This window comes from Saccostrea cucullata, unplaced genomic scaffold, assembly GCF_032062105.1.
Source record: "Saccostrea cucullata isolate Sc308-1 unplaced genomic scaffold, CSIRO_AGI_Scuc_v1 ctg502, whole genome shotgun sequence".
Taxonomy (NCBI): Eukaryota; Metazoa; Mollusca; class Bivalvia; order Ostreida; family Ostreidae; genus Saccostrea; species Saccostrea cuccullata.
Window position 1 is genome coordinate 756,701 of NW_026937360.1, and position 18,996 is coordinate 775,696.

Below are 18,996 nucleotides of genomic sequence, written 5' to 3' on the forward strand. Positions count from 1 at the left end.
TTATAACGAACTCTGATATAACGAATTTACGGATATAGCAAACTAACTTTGAGTCCCGTTGAGGTTAAATATAATGAAATTTACATCTTTTATAACGAACTTTCCGAGATTATAAAAAAAATTGATAAATTGAACCGACTTTATTTCCTATTAGCATTTGCATATGAAATTCAATTCATAATAAAACCTTAGTTATCGAAGACATGTTTTGTAATATTTGCTTCCCTAACATATTTGGTAGTAATACCTGAAGGAAAACATGCATATTGCGAATTCGCTATAATGGTTAAACGAATTCGTTATACGGATATAACGAATTACGGATACAGCAAATTTAATTCATAGACCCCATGGACTTCGCTATAACCGAGTTTTACTGTATATTGTCATTTACATGATTTACAAAAGCATTTGCTGTTGAAAAATATCAATTTAAGTAACTTCAATCACAATTCAAGAAAAAAAAAATCCTGACTTTTAACATCATCAAAGGCCAAGGGATTGTGAGGAGAGAAGAAGATTAGAAAGTTTTTTTTTTTTTATAAATTTATTGTAAAAATGATAATTGAATTAGGTTACTTTCTCTTGTAGGTTTAAAGAAGAGAAACTTGAATTGTGTTCTGCCATCTTTCTTGAAAGATTCAGTAACTGAAGAGTTCTTGGAATCGGTAATTATAAAGATACATGCTAAGTTTTGGTTAATCATTGACTGTCACAGTTTATGGGTCTGCTGGCCCTAATTTAGCTGGTTGGTAGCAAAACAAAATAATTTTGTTTTGACATTAATGTAATGGTAAAAATATCAGGCTAAAATTTTTGGGAGTACATCATGTATATTGATGATAATAGAGTCATGTAACAAAAATACCTAGAAAAAGTTACCATAAATTATGATTTACGTTGTGAAACATGATTTAACCTTTTAAAATGGGTAAAGGGGTGTTAAGATTTTTTTTAATTCATGTACATGTACTGGTATATATTACACAACTTTTTTGGCTCTGTAATTTTAGGTTGCTCATGGATCCTTGCTTATTGTGTCAGAATGTGGGACTATACTGTACATGTCCGAATCTCTCACACAACAACTTGGCTGGCTCCAGGTAATGAAAACATGATAATTATGCCCCCCTTCGAAGAAGGGATGGCATATTGCTTTGCTGTTGTCTGTCGGTCTGTTGGTCCACTTAGTATCCGTTCATTTTCTTCACAACCGTTGCACATACTGAAATGAAATTTGGTATACAGATATATCAGATGCATATCTAGGTCAAGTTTTGTTTTGGATACGATCGCACCATTTTTGACAGAGTTATGCCCCTTGGACTTAGAAAAATTCCAATTATTTGCAGTTTCCGTTCATTTTCTTGGCAACCGTTGCACATACTAAAATGAAATTTGGTATACAGATACCGGTATATCAGATGCATATCTAGATCAAGTTCTGTTTTGGGTACGATCGCACTATTTTTGACAGAGTTATGCTCCTTGGACTTAGAAAAATTTCAATTATTTGCAGTCTCCATTCATTTTCTTGGCAACTGTTGCATATACTGAAATGAAATTTAATGTACAGATTTATCAGATAAATATCTAGGTCAAGATCTGTTTTGTGTGTGATTGCACCATTTTTGACAGAGTTATACCCCTTAGACTTAGAAAAATTCCAGTTATTTGCAGTTTCCGTATATTTTCTAGGCAACCGTTGCACATACTGAAATGAAATTTTGTGTACAGATTTATCAGATGAATTTTAATATTTAGATCAAATTCTGTTTTTGGTACAGTTGCGCCATTTTTGCCCTTTTTGACTTGGAAAAATTCAAATTTGGGGGGAGGGGGGCATAAGTGTTTTACAAACATCTCTTGTTAATAAAAAAAATTAGAGGATAATTAAATGACTGTTGTTTACTAAAAATATATAGTAAAACTAATCTACTCTGGATGCACCTGGTTCCATAGGGTTTTTTTATCTTTTAGAAGATGATTTAATGATGAAGTTCATTTAATTAAAGTTTTCAGAAGTCTTGTTTGGATGTGAAGGAAGATATGTGCAATTAAAGAATAAAAAAAACATGATTTCCTGCTAGATTGCCTTTGTAAGGAAATTTTATGTGACATTTTTCAAGAGGTCAATAATTTAATAGCTGAGTGGTATGGAGCAGTTATTAAAGTCAGTCAGTATTGAAAATGTGCATTTACCAAAGAGTTCAAGTAAACAGGTTGGGGGGAAACGTAAATTCCGCTATAATAGTGGTATATCACTATTATAGTGAAATTCCGCTATATTTTCAGCCGTATTTACCCTCAATATCATCAAATAACATGCTTGCTGTTTAAAGGGCAATTCAAGATGGGTATAAAAATGGACAATAATTGGCACCCTTACATATTATGAATTTTATTTAATTTTCTGCTGATGCGTTTAATAATGCGAACACACTTTGTAAAACGGAAGTTACATTTTTAACATAGCAACCAGCGATTGTGGCAGTATTCAAAAAAGACTGAATTCCAATTTTTCTCACACATGTGCAGAAATTAATGCTTAATTGTAATAATTTTCAATCTGCATTGAAGGAGGTTTGTCGAATGTACAATAGAAAAGACAATCTTGATCTGCATGGTTACAGGTATGGAGGCCCGTTGTGACAAATGCTAAAAGCCCATTTCATGTAAACTTTATTTTGGTAGAACCGATATGTCTCGTCTAAATGCAATAAATCGTAAACAATCTATACGCTGATACTTCTTCAGGTTATCACAAGTGTTATACTTTTCTTTTTATGGTAAAATGACAAGTTCAAACGATTATTTTATTCCGGAAAGACACTCGAATTATTCTTGCATGGGATTACCTGTACATGTGGAAGTGACATCTTACAGTATAGATTTTGTACGATCTAGCTCTAACAATGACATACGAAGAAAAAGGCAGTAATTAAGCTCAAAAGGACATTGAAATAATATAAATTTTGAGCACATCAAACACGAACCTTTGAAATCAGAAGCCATGCGTAAGTAAGCATCCCCTGTCGACCGGTCACACTGCCTTTTGCTCTTTGTCATGATCGTATAAACGGAAATATTCGAAGTCAATTTAGTATTAAAATAATGGCTTAACAATTTGTAATAAATACGTCAGTCAACATGCATTCAATATACAACAGATTGTGTTTGCACATGAGGTCAGAGGATTGACTATGAAATTTGCAGGGTGTTGACTTCATGCAAGATGGTAGACCCTTTTAAATAATTCATCAACTTGTTTGTCAGAATCCTGTTTCGTTTTACATATTGTCGTACAAAGAAAATGTCCATGCGCACTGAATCAACCGTGAGGTGTTTATAAATCCATATGCAGGTAGGAATGGTAATTCATACATACATGTAAATAAAGGAAGTTGACGGTAGAAAAAGTGAAGTCATCAGGTTTACCATAACGTTTAGTAAATGGTTTGCTATCGATCTCTTTCTACAATATAATATCCAAATATAAGGCATTGTGTCATAATCCGTAGTGTCCTTTGCCACTAATCCAAACATGTTTTTTTAATTACAGCTATATTTTGTGTAATTTTAGTTGGATAAAAATGCAACCCATGAATAAACCATTACATATACGTAGTGTGTGTGTGTTTGGGGGGGTGGGGTTAGTTAGTAGCCAGAAAACAGAAAAAAAGACTTTAACCCTTTGTGTGCGGGAACCCAATATATTGGGTCTGACGTCACAAACGCTACCGTGCGGGAACCCAATATAATTATTGGGTCTGAGTGTGGAATTAGCGCTTCGTAACATAAAACGTTGTATAAAACGTATAAATGAGTTGTGAATTACTAAGAATCTATCAATATGCATTATAAAACCATAATACATTGAAAAATAGGTAATTAAGATGTGAAAATATGCGAATTATTTTTGAAATTGTGATTTCAAGTGAAGGTGTTGGCGTTTGTTACGATGAAAGTCAGTCCGCTATTTTTGGAAACAGGGAAAAAACGCGCATGTAATAAATATCTACTAACTAGCTCTAACATAATGAAAAATAAAGAAATAAATCCCCAGAATAGTTAAATATCAATAATTCTAATAAATTTGAGCTAGTAGACATAAAATTACACAGAAATTGTCGACATTTTAGCAGAAAAACTTTGGTTAACTTGACTTGACCTTAACCTTGCGAAGTTCTTCCTGTTAAAACGAAAGTAGGGTGCACATGCTACAGAATTTCAGTCTGAAGCATATCGAGAGCTTATATGGTCGGTAAAGTTTTATATTTTGGGCATAATGTGGTTATTATTTGTTTATTTGGGGTTTTGTAAGTAGACATACATTACATCGTCTAAATGAAAACAATAATGCACGAGATTGAACCTGGCAAGTCACAGACGTTTTTCTGCTTTGCTTTGAAATAAAGGTTTGCAAAAAAAAAAAAAAAAAAAAAAAAATTGAAACATCTTGTCAATTAAGAGTATTTTTTTTTTTTTAACAATGAATAAACAAATATTTTTTTTTAATCTAAAGACCCATTTAAAAAATGTTGAAAGATAAAAAAAGGTTTCACCTAATAAAAAAAAATAAATGTGGAGGGCCTTGAACACTGTAGCAAAAAATTTTCCGATGAGTGATTGCATTAATAAGGAAGTGCAAAAGAGATATATAGAGAATATATATCCATCAACATATTTTGTGATGAAGCAAAATTAATTCATGATGCAGGAAGGTATTCGAAATATACAGTATACAATATGAATTTAAAAGAGTCAATTAAGTGGTCCTAATTACACCTTAAATTTCTGGTTTAAAGCTGCTTTTTTCCCATCTATTTGGGAAAACTTTCAAATATTTTTTTATAACAGTATATATGATATATTATAAAATTTTTATTTAAAATTGAAAAAATAATTAAACTTGATATTTTCTAGTGTCTTCAAATGTAAACTAGTTCTCTACACTAAAAGTGAAGTTTACTTTAAAAAATCCAGATGGTATTGAGAAGAACAAAAAAACATAATGTTTCAGAAAAGATGCATTCAAACATGTGCATATACATGAAAATGGTAAAAAGTAATGAAAAATTTTTGAAGTGCTGATTTTCCCTGAAATGACTGTCATTTGTTTAAACTGTGGTATTTGTTTTATTTCAGTAAGTAATAAAAATACCATTTTTATTTCCTTGATGAGGATTAATCATTATAATATAGACTCTCAATAATTTCAAAACCAAAATATGTTCCGGGATCTTTGGTATCTTAGAGTTAGATTTCTTCAAGGCTTTTACATACTCTATTTTGCATGGAACCTAATTACTAAGTGAAAATAATTGGTACGTGTATCAGAATTTTTTTTTTCTAAATCAAGTATAAGTTTATGTATCAGACATTTTCTTTTTCTTTAAAATAGACTTTTGCTTGAATGAAGCATGCATGTGGATTAAATTGTACATTTCCCCTACTTTTTATTTCTATTTTATCAAAACCAAAAACAGTGAGACTGCCCCAACCTATACATGCACACTCAAAATTATAAAATTCACTGGTTAAATAAATGGTAACTCTACAGTTTAAAATTAATGCCCTGTTCACACAGAGAGTTTAATTTGAATTGAACATAAAGTTAATGCGAATTTGCTTCGCTTAGCGTTCACACGGAAAATTTAATGCAAATTAGTTTAATTCGAATTAGGTTACTGCACATTAAATTACTTCGCATTAGCTCTGTGTTAACGCTAAGCGAAGCTAATTCGAATTAAATTTTGACGCATGCGTAAAGCCAAAATTTAGTCACAGGACACGTGTTGGTGGTTAGATATAGGTATTTGTGCTATATTTGGTTCAAAAATTGAGGCAAAGTATGTTAATCACTAAAATCAATGAATACCTGTAGCCACTACATGATGAATCAAATGGATGGCTCTGCATACATGATGTGATTTACAAATGACGTCATAATAGACTTACTTATGCCTGACTGTAGAAGTAAAATTTTTATTTGCATTAGTTTACTTCGCATTAGCTGTCGTGTGAACGCAATTTAATTCGCATTAATTTGATTCGCATTAGTTTACTTCGCATTAATTTACTGCGAATTAAACTTGTCGTGTGAACAGGGCATAAGATGAATAGTCATTTTTTTTAGGCATAAGAAGAAGATCAGAGTCTTTAGAATGAGTAATTTGTGAATTGTATGGACTTGCATGTACATCTGTTCAATAAATTACAATAAAGACTGGGTGATAGAAATTGTACTTCACCTCTTAAACTCAAAAGTACACACTGTACATGTTTTTACCTATTAATATGTAATATGTCCTCTAGTTTACAAGTTTATAAGGCCCAAGATGCTTCTACATTCCATCCCTTCTAGATATGTAAGATAGGAACATTTGATATAAGAGATAATCATATATGCCTGAATGAATACAGTAAAAAAGCTCAGATTTACTGCGATAATTTTTTCTAATGATGGTCAGGAAAATTTTGCAAAAATGCAAATTCCTATAAAGTTATTTATCAACAAAGATTACTTTTTGGTCTCCAAAGATATGTTTATTTTTAAATATGAAAATGTGAATAGTTACTAAGAATACAAAGAAATCCCATGGTGGAAATAAAATGTATTTCATCATTAAGAATAATATTTTATGTTGAAGTAAAAATTCAGGCACATTCAAAACTTGTGTAACAGGAAAGGAGAAAATGTGTGGTTGGACCAGGAATTGAACCCAGGAACCCTGCTTCACTAGTCAGGTGCTCTATTGAATGAGCTACCCAGGTTGACACCCATAGCACAACCATTACATATCCTTCCTTAAAATTATCTTCATCCTTGCAGACACAAATCGAATTCTAAGTCCCTGACAGGACTTTCACTTGCAAATCCAGAGGGGTCAATAGCATCAAATATGTAACAAGGAAGGAGACAATGCACAACTGGACCGTGAATTGAAGAAGGGACCCCTGCATCACTGGTCAGATGCTTTTAATTACTGACTGAGCTTACTATAGGCCTACAACCATACCATTACACTTGCATAAACTTAAAAGTATTTCATAATACATTGATTGATATTACATATCTGTCAACCATCATTAACTAAAATCAATTGAAAAAAAAATCAAAACTGATTTCACCAGTTACCACAATGAAGTAAATTTTGAAAACCATTATAAATGACTGTTAATGGTGCTTAAATTTCTAAAATTTAAAATTCTAGTTTTCCTGCCGGCAATTATTGTTGCCAGCTAGGAATAAAACTTCTAAAATAAATGCCACATTTCTTACAGAGTGAGAAGTATTGTGGGAGGAAAGTTTATGAATATGTTTACAATACAGATAACACGGAGAATCGCATATTCTTCAATAAAAGCACAATAAAAAAAACTTAAAGTGATTTGAGAATTACTAGAGTAGATTTAGGGCTGTTAGATGGCCAGTCATTAGAAAATAAGACCTCAATAACTTGTGTAATTAATGTTATTTTAATTTTTTTTATTTATTTAACATATTGACTGCTTTAATTTGAAAATGAATACTAGTAACAGCAATTAGTTCATTGTTGTGCCAATTTGCTCTAGGATTTCCTGACCTCGAAAATTGCATATTCTTTGATGATCATACTTTCTTATATAATTTGCCAATATTTCTTAAAATAATCTCTGGTTTTATATTTACAGGCTAATTGAATCTTCAATTTATACTCTTTTTAGTTAAAATCTGAAAAAAATCCATTAACTTAAATCAGAATTCACTTAAACCTACATGAATATATCTCTTACTCAGATAAGTATACAATGACTTTTCACAACATAACGGTATATAAAACATTGACTTTATCATTGAGTTATTGTTTAAATTAAAATTTTTTTTTACATAATATTAAATCTAAAATTGAATTTTAAAGCAATTGGTTTATTTTTTTCATCAAAGTGCAATATTTTCTTTGAAAAATATAGTTAAAAAGCTACAAAATCATTTTAAAATATATTTTTTTTGAAAATTTGGTTTCCATGGCAACATAAAATATCAGATTTAAAAAAAAAAATTATCAATTAATAAAACACAACATTTGCTAAATATTTGCCAAATTTCAAGCAAATTGGTTGTCAACAATTTTAGATATTTGCATTTTAGTACACCATTGTGATAATTTTGTTGATATTACAAAACAACTCAGTCCTGAGGTTACAGCTCGCGTAAAACAAGTCAGCACACAAAGGGTTAAAAAACGTTGGAAATTGGAAGGAATTTTAAATACAGAAAATCCTATTGGGGGGGGGGGCTGGGTGTTAGGTTCCAACTTCGTTTCACAACCAAAATGAATACTTTATCATACATTACCAACTTACCATTATTGAACTATATGCTACAACAAAAAAATTGGGGAGGGGGCATCCAGCTATTCATTGAACATTTTCAACAGTAAATGGTAATTATTGTTTGAAAAAGATGTGTGGTGGGGGGTGGGGGGTAGAAACCCCTGAATATGGATATATATAACCTGAAGAAGTGTCAGCGTATAGATTGTTTACGATTTATTGCATTTAGACGAGACATATCGGTTCTACCAAAATAAAGTTTACATGAAATGGGCTTTTAGCATTTGTCACAACGGGCCTCCATACCTGTAACCATGCAGATCAAGATTGTCTTTTCTATTGTAAATTCGACAAACCTCCTTCAATGCAGATTGAAAATTATTACAAGCATTATTTTCTGCACATGTGTGAGAAAAATTGGAATTCAGTCTTTTTTGAATACTGCCACAATCGCTGGTTGCTAGGTTAAAAATGTAACTTCCGTTTTACAAAGTGTGTTCGCATTATTAAACGCATTGGCAGAAAATTAAATAAAATTCATAATATGTAAGGATGCCAATTATTGTCCATTTTTATACCCATTATGAATTGCGCTTTCAACAGCAAGCATGTTATTTGATGATATTGAGGGTAAATACGGCTGAAAATATAGCGGAATTTCACTAGAATAGTGATATATCACTATTATAGCGGTATTTACGTTTCCCCCAAACCTGGTAAAAGGAATTCTAATTAATTTTGGTATCAATTAGGCATGCTGAGTTATACTGATTGAGTCCTAATCAATAAATAATAGTAACAGTACATAGGGGTCAGAAGCAAATTGAAAGTTGTGGGCTAATTTTTTTTTTTTTTTTGGGGGGGGGGGTTTAAGCAACCAAAAAAAAAAATATTTGGGAACTAAACCTCATTTTCCAATGGCTTTATTATTGGAAGGGCAGGGGGGGGGGGTAAGCCCCCTCTCTATACCCTGAGTGACCCACTTCCAACACCTATGTGCACGTGATTTGAATTACATGCAGTTACAATATAACACTACAATTTACACAATAAAACATTTATTCTTTTCATCTGTATGAGACTTTCAAATCTTATTTTTTAGGATGTGTAGGTAACCCAATTTATAAATAATGCTAGTCTAAGTGTATCATATTTAAATTCAAAACCAATAAACCCAGTTACTTCTTAATTAATATTACCAATTTACATTAGATGGAAAGAAATTTCTATCATTAATACATGGTGTTGTCTGGTCAATGATTTTGAAGCAACTGTTTCAGGTGGATGTGTTGGGAAGCCCAATTAACAAGATATTACACAAGGATGATGTGGAACTGTTTAAATTACAGTTTAATCAGGACAGCAATTTCCATTATACCACAGAACAAAACAATGAGGACAACAAAACCTATATTCCAGGTACAGAGGAGTTACATCTATTTTAAGTATAATTAGTATATTGACTTTACATGTATCAGGTATTGTAAAATAATGTGACACAGACTTTTGCAAGGGTTTAGGTACCTGAAAAGAGCTTATAGTTGGTCCTACATGAAAAAATGAACTGTTTTCAAATAATTTGAGGAGTGAAGACTGCGGTAATGGTGCTGACTTAGATAAAGACATGCACAGGAAAAAAACTTTCTAATCTAACACTTGTACAATCAGTTTCACTGTGAATTCCAACCATTATTATGACCCCCGTACAGGCATTACATGAATTGTAATTTGTTTTATTATGACCCCCATACAGGCATTACATGAATTGTAATTTGTACTATTTTCCATATTTTTTATACTCAGCAATCTGACACAGTACTATGTCTTCTCTGACACAAAATTTTTCTGCCAGCTAGAACATGTTGGATTAGATAAGTTTGACTTTTACATTTACTGGTACGAACCACTTTGTACAATATTTTTTTTTTTTTGGAAAATTTGAAACTATTCCACATTCAATTATTGTTTTTCAGTGCACTCATCCAGAAAAGTTAAGAGGTCATTCTTTGTGAGAATGCAGAACTTGAATCATGTATCAGGGAATACACCAAAGTATGAGGAAATGAGAATCAATGGCCATGTTTATTTTCACACACATGACAAGAAGAAGGACAGATCAGGTATGGGCTCCATTATAAATCTGCAAATGTTTATGGTTATGAAAGGATTATTAATTTATCTTTCAGTCTTTTAATGGTGTAAATGTAAATTTTTTTGTAGAACTAATGGTTCTAACTTTCCTCTTAATGTTAAGTTTTCTAATGAGTCAGACCCTTCTTCCTTAATTATCTTCCCTTAAATATAAATAAGTAACTTGATATACACAAGGATGCCTGTGTCGGGTTTTATAAACCTGGCCTGTCAGAATATTTTTCTTTTCTTGAGACTTTGGTTCATTAAGGCTAAGAAAATTTATTATACAATGTTCAAAATATTAATGTCAAAATGAAAAAAAAAATATTGATTTTTTTTTAAAGTTTTAAACGAGAGTTGGCTGGTAGGTGTTTGTCTCCCAGTGGCACGCCAGGCCTTACTCAATATGCAGGCTCTGGAGGATAACGACAATCCAGAGTGGGTATCCCAGCATGCAATGGATGGCAAGCTCTGGTATCAGGATCACAGGTGCTCTAATCTCTCATTCATGATCAATTTTATGTTTGCAAATTTTAAATGTATCTATTGTGTTTATCATGTTCATCTCCTGTCTTCTGTCTTTTCATCTCTGTCTGTCCATCACACTGCAATTACATGTAGTCAGTTTCAAAGACATTGATTAAGATATATGTTTTTAACTTTACACTAAAATACATGCACTCTGTCTAATATGAGGGCCGTTCAAAAATTACGCGGACTGTGCTATCATTTATTCTTACAGAAGTCGTATAGTTATGAAAATTCACAGAAATATGTATCTTAAAGATTCAAACAAATTTTTGGCAAAATTTTTGTATTTAAAAAAAATTCTACTAAAATTATCGGTATGTTGATATAGCTGATGGAGAGGTACGGAGCACGACAAAAAATTTGAAGCAAAAGCATGTGGAATCCAAAATTTAACTCATTTATTTTCTATAATTTGCAATATTTTTCGACAATTTTCTCAAGTGTATCTAAATTGTTCTATTTTTATGTATTTAGATTTCTGGCATGATATTTGAAGTACTAAGAGAAATAGAGTGATTTTTCTCTGATGCGATTCCCGTGAAAACGACTGTGAAAATGACGTCTCCTGAATTGGCGGCGCACCACACTTTTGTTAAATTATGTGTAATGCTCGAGATATCGACAACATAGATCCAAAATATGCATAATAAAACATGTAGTAAACTAGGGTATTCGTGAAATTCGTCCACAAATAGCAAATTGAAATTTTAGACCGTTAGAGACCTATGTAAAAAGGCTATACGGGAGGACGGGAGGAAGATTATCGACGAAAACTGTATCCAGACTGTAAAGAACGTGATTTAGAGTCACTAATATCACACTTTATCTCAGAATAATAAAAAATATTCTTTACTTGTTTAATAGATTTTAAGCTTGACAAGAAATGGTGTTTGGATGTTGAGAAAATAAGGTAACTCAAACTGTACAGGTACTCTTGGAAAAATGTTGAGAAAATGAAAGCTCAGTCACATATTTTATTATAATACCTGGGACGTCGAAGATTTTGCTGCTCCGTGACTTAATGATATGTCCTGAAAAATCACTCAAAATTGATACCAATTTACAACATTTTGATATGAAATTTTGAAGACCATATAAGTAAAGATTCTTTTATATTATGTGTGACATTTTGCCCAATTATGTCATCAAATATTTTTTCTGTGCAACAAGTCCGCGTAATTTTTGAACAGCCCTCGTACATATTCGCGACAGCTATTCTACTGTGAAATTGTTTTTTCTTTGATCTTCACTATGACTACAATCTCACAATTCCTGTTTTGTGTTTAGTTCACTTAGTCTTCAAGCACTTTTCAAAAAAATATTTGTAGTAAATACTTTCATAGCTGAGAGTATTTTGGCTTTATATATTTTTTAGTCTTTGACCATAACACTACTGTACAGATCCTGTAATGTAAATTTTGTGGTGCAAGATTTCCTGCACACAGTTGTTGTATTTCTCCATAGCAATTCAAGAATTTATTTGATATAAATGTGCAATAATTAGTTGAATCATCGACTAACTTTATTTAATATAATCTTTTTAATAACACAGAATTGCCTTGGTAGTGGGAGTGATGCCAAATGAGCACATTGGAATGTCAGTGTATGACCTTGTCAACAAGAATGATTTGAAGGACATTGCCTGCAGTCACATGAAAAGTAAGCTCTACATGTAGATCTATATTTTTTTAAATTTTTATTTCATTTATTTAAAATATTAAATTATTCAGTACCATAGTTATGTAATCTAAAGAGATTTTAATGATAAGGTCGTCTGAACAAATATTTCAAATGTGTGCTTCATATTTTGCTCATACAGTATATGAATGATATATCTATTCTTTTGACCAATCTTTGGAATAAACCAAGAGAATGTCTTGATGTCATTGTTTAGAGTTTTATATATCTATGAAATGCCATATTAATCAAAATACATGTTCATCAAGGTCTGCATTTCTAATTTGTGTGTGTGTTTGTCAGTTATGACAGATGATGAGATTCCGTGTACAGTGTTCAGGGTCAGCTCAGTGAATGGCTGTGGTCCAGAGAAATATATCAAAGCCAGGTCTGTCATAGTCAAGGACGCCTGGACCAAGAAAAATCTCTTCATCGTCAGCTTAAACCAGCATATTAGGTCAGTTCATAAGACACTAACACTCTACATGTGCAGGTGAACACCAATATCTTTAATCCTCAGATATCTAGCAATATGATAAATCCTTGAATATCTTGAATCTGAAGTTTGACTATATTTGAATAATTTATGCATAAAAACACATCTTCTCTACAATTTATTGTATGTGTACTTAAAAAAAGCTGGCTTCATATTATAGCAGCTTTGGCGCGGAAAAGAATGTGCTAATTCATAAATGCTGCTAAGGAATCATTTACTTTTACAAAACATGGCATTGATACGTGTAGCGTTAATTCATTACCATTATGATTACGCCAACAACTCTATACCCCTTGATTGCGCTAAATTTTGAATACGCCAATTTATGTACACCAGTATCTGCTATACTGTTCTGTGGCATTTTATGAATTTTAATAATTTCAGTGATGATGAGGGGCAGGTCCTGTTGGAGGAGCAGGGGAAGAGGGTGAGAGCCTTAATAGCAGCAACCAAAAGTGTGACACTTCAAGAGAAGAGCTTCAATGAGGAAAACAGTGACACTGACATGTTATCAACAGCATCAGATGCTAGCCATTCCCCAGCCATCACTGACGGGATCTCTGATGAACTGCTGGGATCAAAAAGCAGCATAGACACTCTGAGCCCAAGTGGCAGTGATACAATCCCAGGGATCACAGTGGCTAGTGCTAGCCCACACAAAGAAGGTTTATCTGACAGCAAATACTCCCTGAAGAAGGAATCACTCCCACTGTTAAAAAGCCTTCTTATAGGGCCTAATCAGGAAAAAGGGACACTAGATAAATGTGCAATGATAGAGAATATGTCACAGAATGGTACTCTTCTGTCAGAAATTGAAATGTCTAGACATGTGAAGAAAGGTTATCAGCTTCTAGAAACAGAAGATGAATCAACAAACTTTGATAAGTTTTGTAAAGGATTAACTGACTTTAATAGCTGTATTAGTGTTACAGAAAAGGAAAATGTCTCTCTGGATATTATTGATGATGACCTCGTCTGCCAAAGAGTGACTGAAGCGCCACCTGCTGGGAAGCTGTCTTCAGCTTTATCAGCAGGGGGAGATAATTCTGCTGTAAATAAACAGCATTTCATGAGCCAGGTTTCTCAGTTTTTTCCAATTGTGTCCTCAACAAGTTCGTTAAATTGTGAAATAAGCAGTAACTGTGCAAGCTCTCCTCATCTCTCTATAGTCAATGATTCCTCAACAAGGTTATGTCCAGCGGAAAAAAGGGGCAGCAGTACGTTAAACATGGGTGAACATTTCAAAGACTCAACTCCATTACATGAAAACGAAGGGGATTGCTTAACAAGAATTGGAGGTAAAATATTTAGATGTATTAATAAGACTGTGATAGTGATGAAACTTTATCCAAAGGCTCTAAAAACCAGTCAGCGGAAATGCTTGAAAAAAATCTTGATAATTATATTTGAAAAGATACATGCAGTGTACATGTTTATGATATATCATGATACCTTTTCCCTCAAAATACACGACCCCTTTGTGTTAAAACTTAAAAGCCATGAATATGGTTAATTTGTCATGTTGGAAACTGTGCCTTCCTGAAGAAATGGTCTAAATTATGCAAATTGTTAATTTTCTAGAATAACTGTGCTTATGAATAAAGATTACAGGTATTGGCTAGACTTTTGTGTTCCTTGTTGCTCTTCAGTTTTATAATATATTGGGAACAATATTAAGAATGTCAATATTTATTTGCAGAACTGACCCAAGTCCAGTCACCGACCATTTCCTCACAAAAATCACCCATCCCTAGTGATTCTGTAAGTTAAGACTTTGTTTAGCATGTTTAATAGGTATTATCAATAAATTACTTAAGATGGGATTAAATGTAAACAAATACATGTACAGAGATATAATTTCTGCTTTCTTTTCTTTAATTTGCTCTTGCAGTTATAATTATTATCAATAAATTAAAACACATTTTTCATAGTAAATACGAATTAAATAATTTTGAAGTTATTTGTAAATGTATATATTGACACATTTCCCTAATTTAATTACTTAGGCTTGCTCTAGTGGTTCACAAATAGGATTAATTTGTTTTGATTAGTTTAATTGATTGAAAAAGTTTTAAACATAATTACTAATTTAGACCTGTGTTACAGAGATATAATTTCTGCTTTCTTTTCTTTAATTTGCTCTTGCAGTTATAATAACATTCAACATATTATTGTGTTTGACATGTTTAAATGTGTTGATGGAAAGATTCTGTTTGCAATTTGTGTATAATAAACACGGAAACTATTCAATAATACTCGGAAGATTAAAGTAACCGGTTATAAAAAGATACACTATATAATTAATAACATTCAACATATTATTGTGTTTGACATGTTTAAATGATGGAAAGATCTGGCAATGTGTAGAATAAAATTCTTCAATAGACTGAAAGTGATAGATATATTATGTATATGTATGAATTTAGACTTGGTTTTCTTTTGCACTGTAGCCTGTTCAACACTCAAATGAGAGCAACATAGAGTTCCGTTTTTATCAACAACTTCAGCATAAGCATACTGCTCTTGCGAAAAGTCTACATTCCCAGAGTCAAGAACTAAACACCATGAAGAAAAACCTGCATGACTATATGCCTTACCCCAAACTCAGAGAAAAGTTAAACCTCCTCCAAGTAAGCCATGTTTATTTTTCCCAAGCAGATTGTCAGCTGTAGAGGAATTGTATGTTTGTTAAAAAAATAATGTGTCTCTCTACTCCTTGAATTAAACAGGGTCAACATTTATAAATTTTTAGTTCTATTTCTCTACAGTTGGTCATATGGGGAAATGGTCTTATAGAAAAAAAAATCAATGAAACACTGTGAAAGTGGAAACTGTCACTATGGAAACATTTTTACAAAATTGAAGAATTTTTAAGAGTCCTTAATATTCCTACTTGTAAATTTACATTATACATTAATTACATTATATTAAAGAACTGCACCTGTTCAATACAAGTAAATCTCAAAGTTTCCACTTTACTGATATTATCAAACTTTTCCTGAAACACCCCTTATATATATATATATATATATATATATATATATATATATATATATATAATTGTGTCTTTTGTTTCAGAGAGAAGTACAAGAACAAAGCACAATGTTACATGACTTGGAGAAGCTCATGATAGAGAAATTTTCTACTTCTCTGACAAGTGCACAAGTGACATGAAGAAAGTAAACTAATAATGTGTTTTAAAACAGCCTGACCTACTATCCATGGGAAAAGAAACTCAGTTTGCTGTTAGCTGATTTTTTTTACTTACTGGGTAAAGGGAGTACTTATTTTTGGAACAGGTAGAAGCAATAAGTTGAATTTTGTATTCCATTGATGTCATTAATTGTATTGGCTTATGGGTGTGTTAGAAATATGCTTTTTTAGCTTACCTAAAGGCTCAGGTCTGAGTAAAGTGTTAGTGTCCATCTGTCATTTAGAATATGACATTTAGCATACTGTGTAAACTTCTCACATTTTCATCCTCTTTTCCAACAAGTTTAAATAATTATTATAAAATAACAACACAATTAAGCATTTATTGGTAAAGGGAATTCTGATGAATTATGTTCAGATTTAGAGCTTTGTCCTATTTTCTTTTGAAGGTTAGTGTTGAAATAGTGTAGAAAAGGTGGTTATATTTGAATTTTGGGGTCATTTAAGTCTCTAGGCAAGTCAACAAAGTAGTCTTGCCGAATGTTTATAGTCTTTCATAAGTACCACATGAGTGAAAAAATGAGTATCGTATCAAACTTTAAAGCTATATGTGGCATATCTGACCAAAAAAATACAAGATAAAGTGTAGATTAAGATGACATTCGCTATCTATATGTTCAGATTAAATTTTTTGCCGATTTTGATCCTAAAAATCCCCACATTTCTATAGGTTAAATTTACTTTAAACCGTATCTGATATTTTAATTCGAATCGGAAATAAATCGGTTATTGTTTTAACTATAATCTTGGATATCTCTGAAAGGCGATTGATTTAAATTGTGTAATTTACAGGAAAGTCCTGTCTTTACATAAAGTAACAAAACAAATAGAATGATCTTTTTAATTTTAGTTAGTCTGAACTTATCAAAAATACGCCATATATCACTTTAATAAACATGATAAATAAAGATTTACAAATACATACTTTAAAAAAAAATTTACATATAGCCTGTGTGTCAGGAGAAGAAATGTAACTGCAGAACTGAGATTTTGTCCCATATTAGACTCTAACTTGTTTTTATTTCATGTTCATGTCTGAGATTTTTTTTTTCTATGTCAAAAATAATTAGATATTTTTAATGAAATCCAGGGAGATGGCTTTATTTATCATTGATTTCCTTATATAATGCATGTAACTACCGATATGTGTTTATAATTATATATCATATTTGTTATTATATAAGTCATATTTGTTTATATACACCAGAATATATATATATCATAATATCTGTTAATATTTATGATATTTGTTTATATGTTGACAAAAATTGTTATATTTATAAAAGCATATATTTTTTACAGTCTCACATACATTTTTAAAAGGTTTAGAAATGAAATCAATGCTAGTAGTGCTTGCGATAAACAACGAAATGAATTGTCCCTTGCCCATAGAAATTTTGATGTACTAGTTGTTTTTTATTTTATGAGAAATTCTTTATGTCTGACTATAATTTTTTAAAATCTATTTTTAATTAATGGTTGTCTGTTTTCAATTTGTCTAAAATTATAGTCCTTATTTCCTATAAATTTACTTTCTTGTCTGACTTATTACTGGTAAAAGTTCTTTTTCAAAAAAGAATGTAAATAAAATATTGATACAGTGTTTTTTTAGCAAGATGGTCTAAAAATTATGGTAACTTTTCATAATTTATGTTTTCAAATAATTATCTGGTACTAAATATATCACAATATACATGTACATGTATAAGCATTGCTAATTAAGAAATCATCAAAGTGCCGAAAAAAATGGACAATCAACAGAAATGTCTATTTCCTACTTTAAATTTCAAATTCTTGCAGCATTGCTTCTAAACAATCTGAATTTATACTGTAAACACTTTTTCCATGGGATCATACTTCCACAAGATCACAATTATTGTTTAATGTTTGGGTAGAAATAGTTCAGATTTCATAGATTACCACTGTGACAATAAAAATGCTGGGACAAATTTGTACAAAAATTAATATATTGCAGTGTAAATTTATACCACATGGAAAAAAATAAGTACTTTAGTTTACTTTACAGTACATGTTTTCCTTTTATATGCAAATCTCAAAAATCTTAATAGAGATAAAAGTACCAGTTAATTTAAAATTTTTACCTAAAACTTGTTTGTATATTTTTTTTCTTCACACAACATTCATTAAGAAAGTATGACTGTTTCCATAGAGCGCTACATGTACATAAGTGTACATCACTGTTTATCATATGGGTGTTGTGGCTGTGTCAATATTTCTGCAAAACAAAGGCTCAACTATTATTAACAGTGTTCAAAACTTATTTGGAACTGTGCTTCTGACAATGCATATGACCTATATTTATCTAATGCTTTGGTGGATTGTTTTAGTTAATTATTTACTTCTAGCTTATAATTGGGATGTGGTTAGAATAGATTATTCTTAAGTTATTGCATGTATTTAGAAATTTCACAATTTTTACTTAAATCCCGAAAACTTAACAGAAATTTGAGGAAATATTTTATTTATAGTCAGACAACACTATATATGTATGAACAGCAGCATCTGACCTACTTTTATGCTTCATTGACTCTGGTCATGGCAGTATTCCCATTTTTCCTCCTTTAGTGTGAGTGGAGCACTGTCTTGTTTTTTATGCTTTGATCATG

The 18,996-nt window shown here is 31.5% G+C and overlaps 1 protein-coding gene across 1 annotated transcript; it reads left to right on the forward strand.

Annotated features, from left to right (window-relative positions):
• Positions 1 to 979: 979 nt before the first annotated feature.
• LOC134248068 (uncharacterized) lies at positions 980 to 17,785 on the forward strand. The gene is made up of 10 exons (XM_062730494.1): positions 980 to 1,103; positions 9,600 to 9,738; positions 10,293 to 10,439; positions 10,797 to 10,941; positions 12,536 to 12,642; positions 12,964 to 13,117; positions 13,541 to 14,454; positions 14,856 to 14,917; positions 15,607 to 15,786; positions 16,235 to 17,785. Exons 1-10 carry the CDS (start codon positions 1,065 to 1,067, stop codon positions 16,328 to 16,330), a joined length of 1,983 nt encoding a protein of 660 aa, XP_062586478.1. The 5' UTR covers positions 980 to 1,064; the 3' UTR covers positions 16,331 to 17,785.
• The last annotated feature ends 1,211 nt before the right edge of the window (positions 17,786 to 18,996 follow it).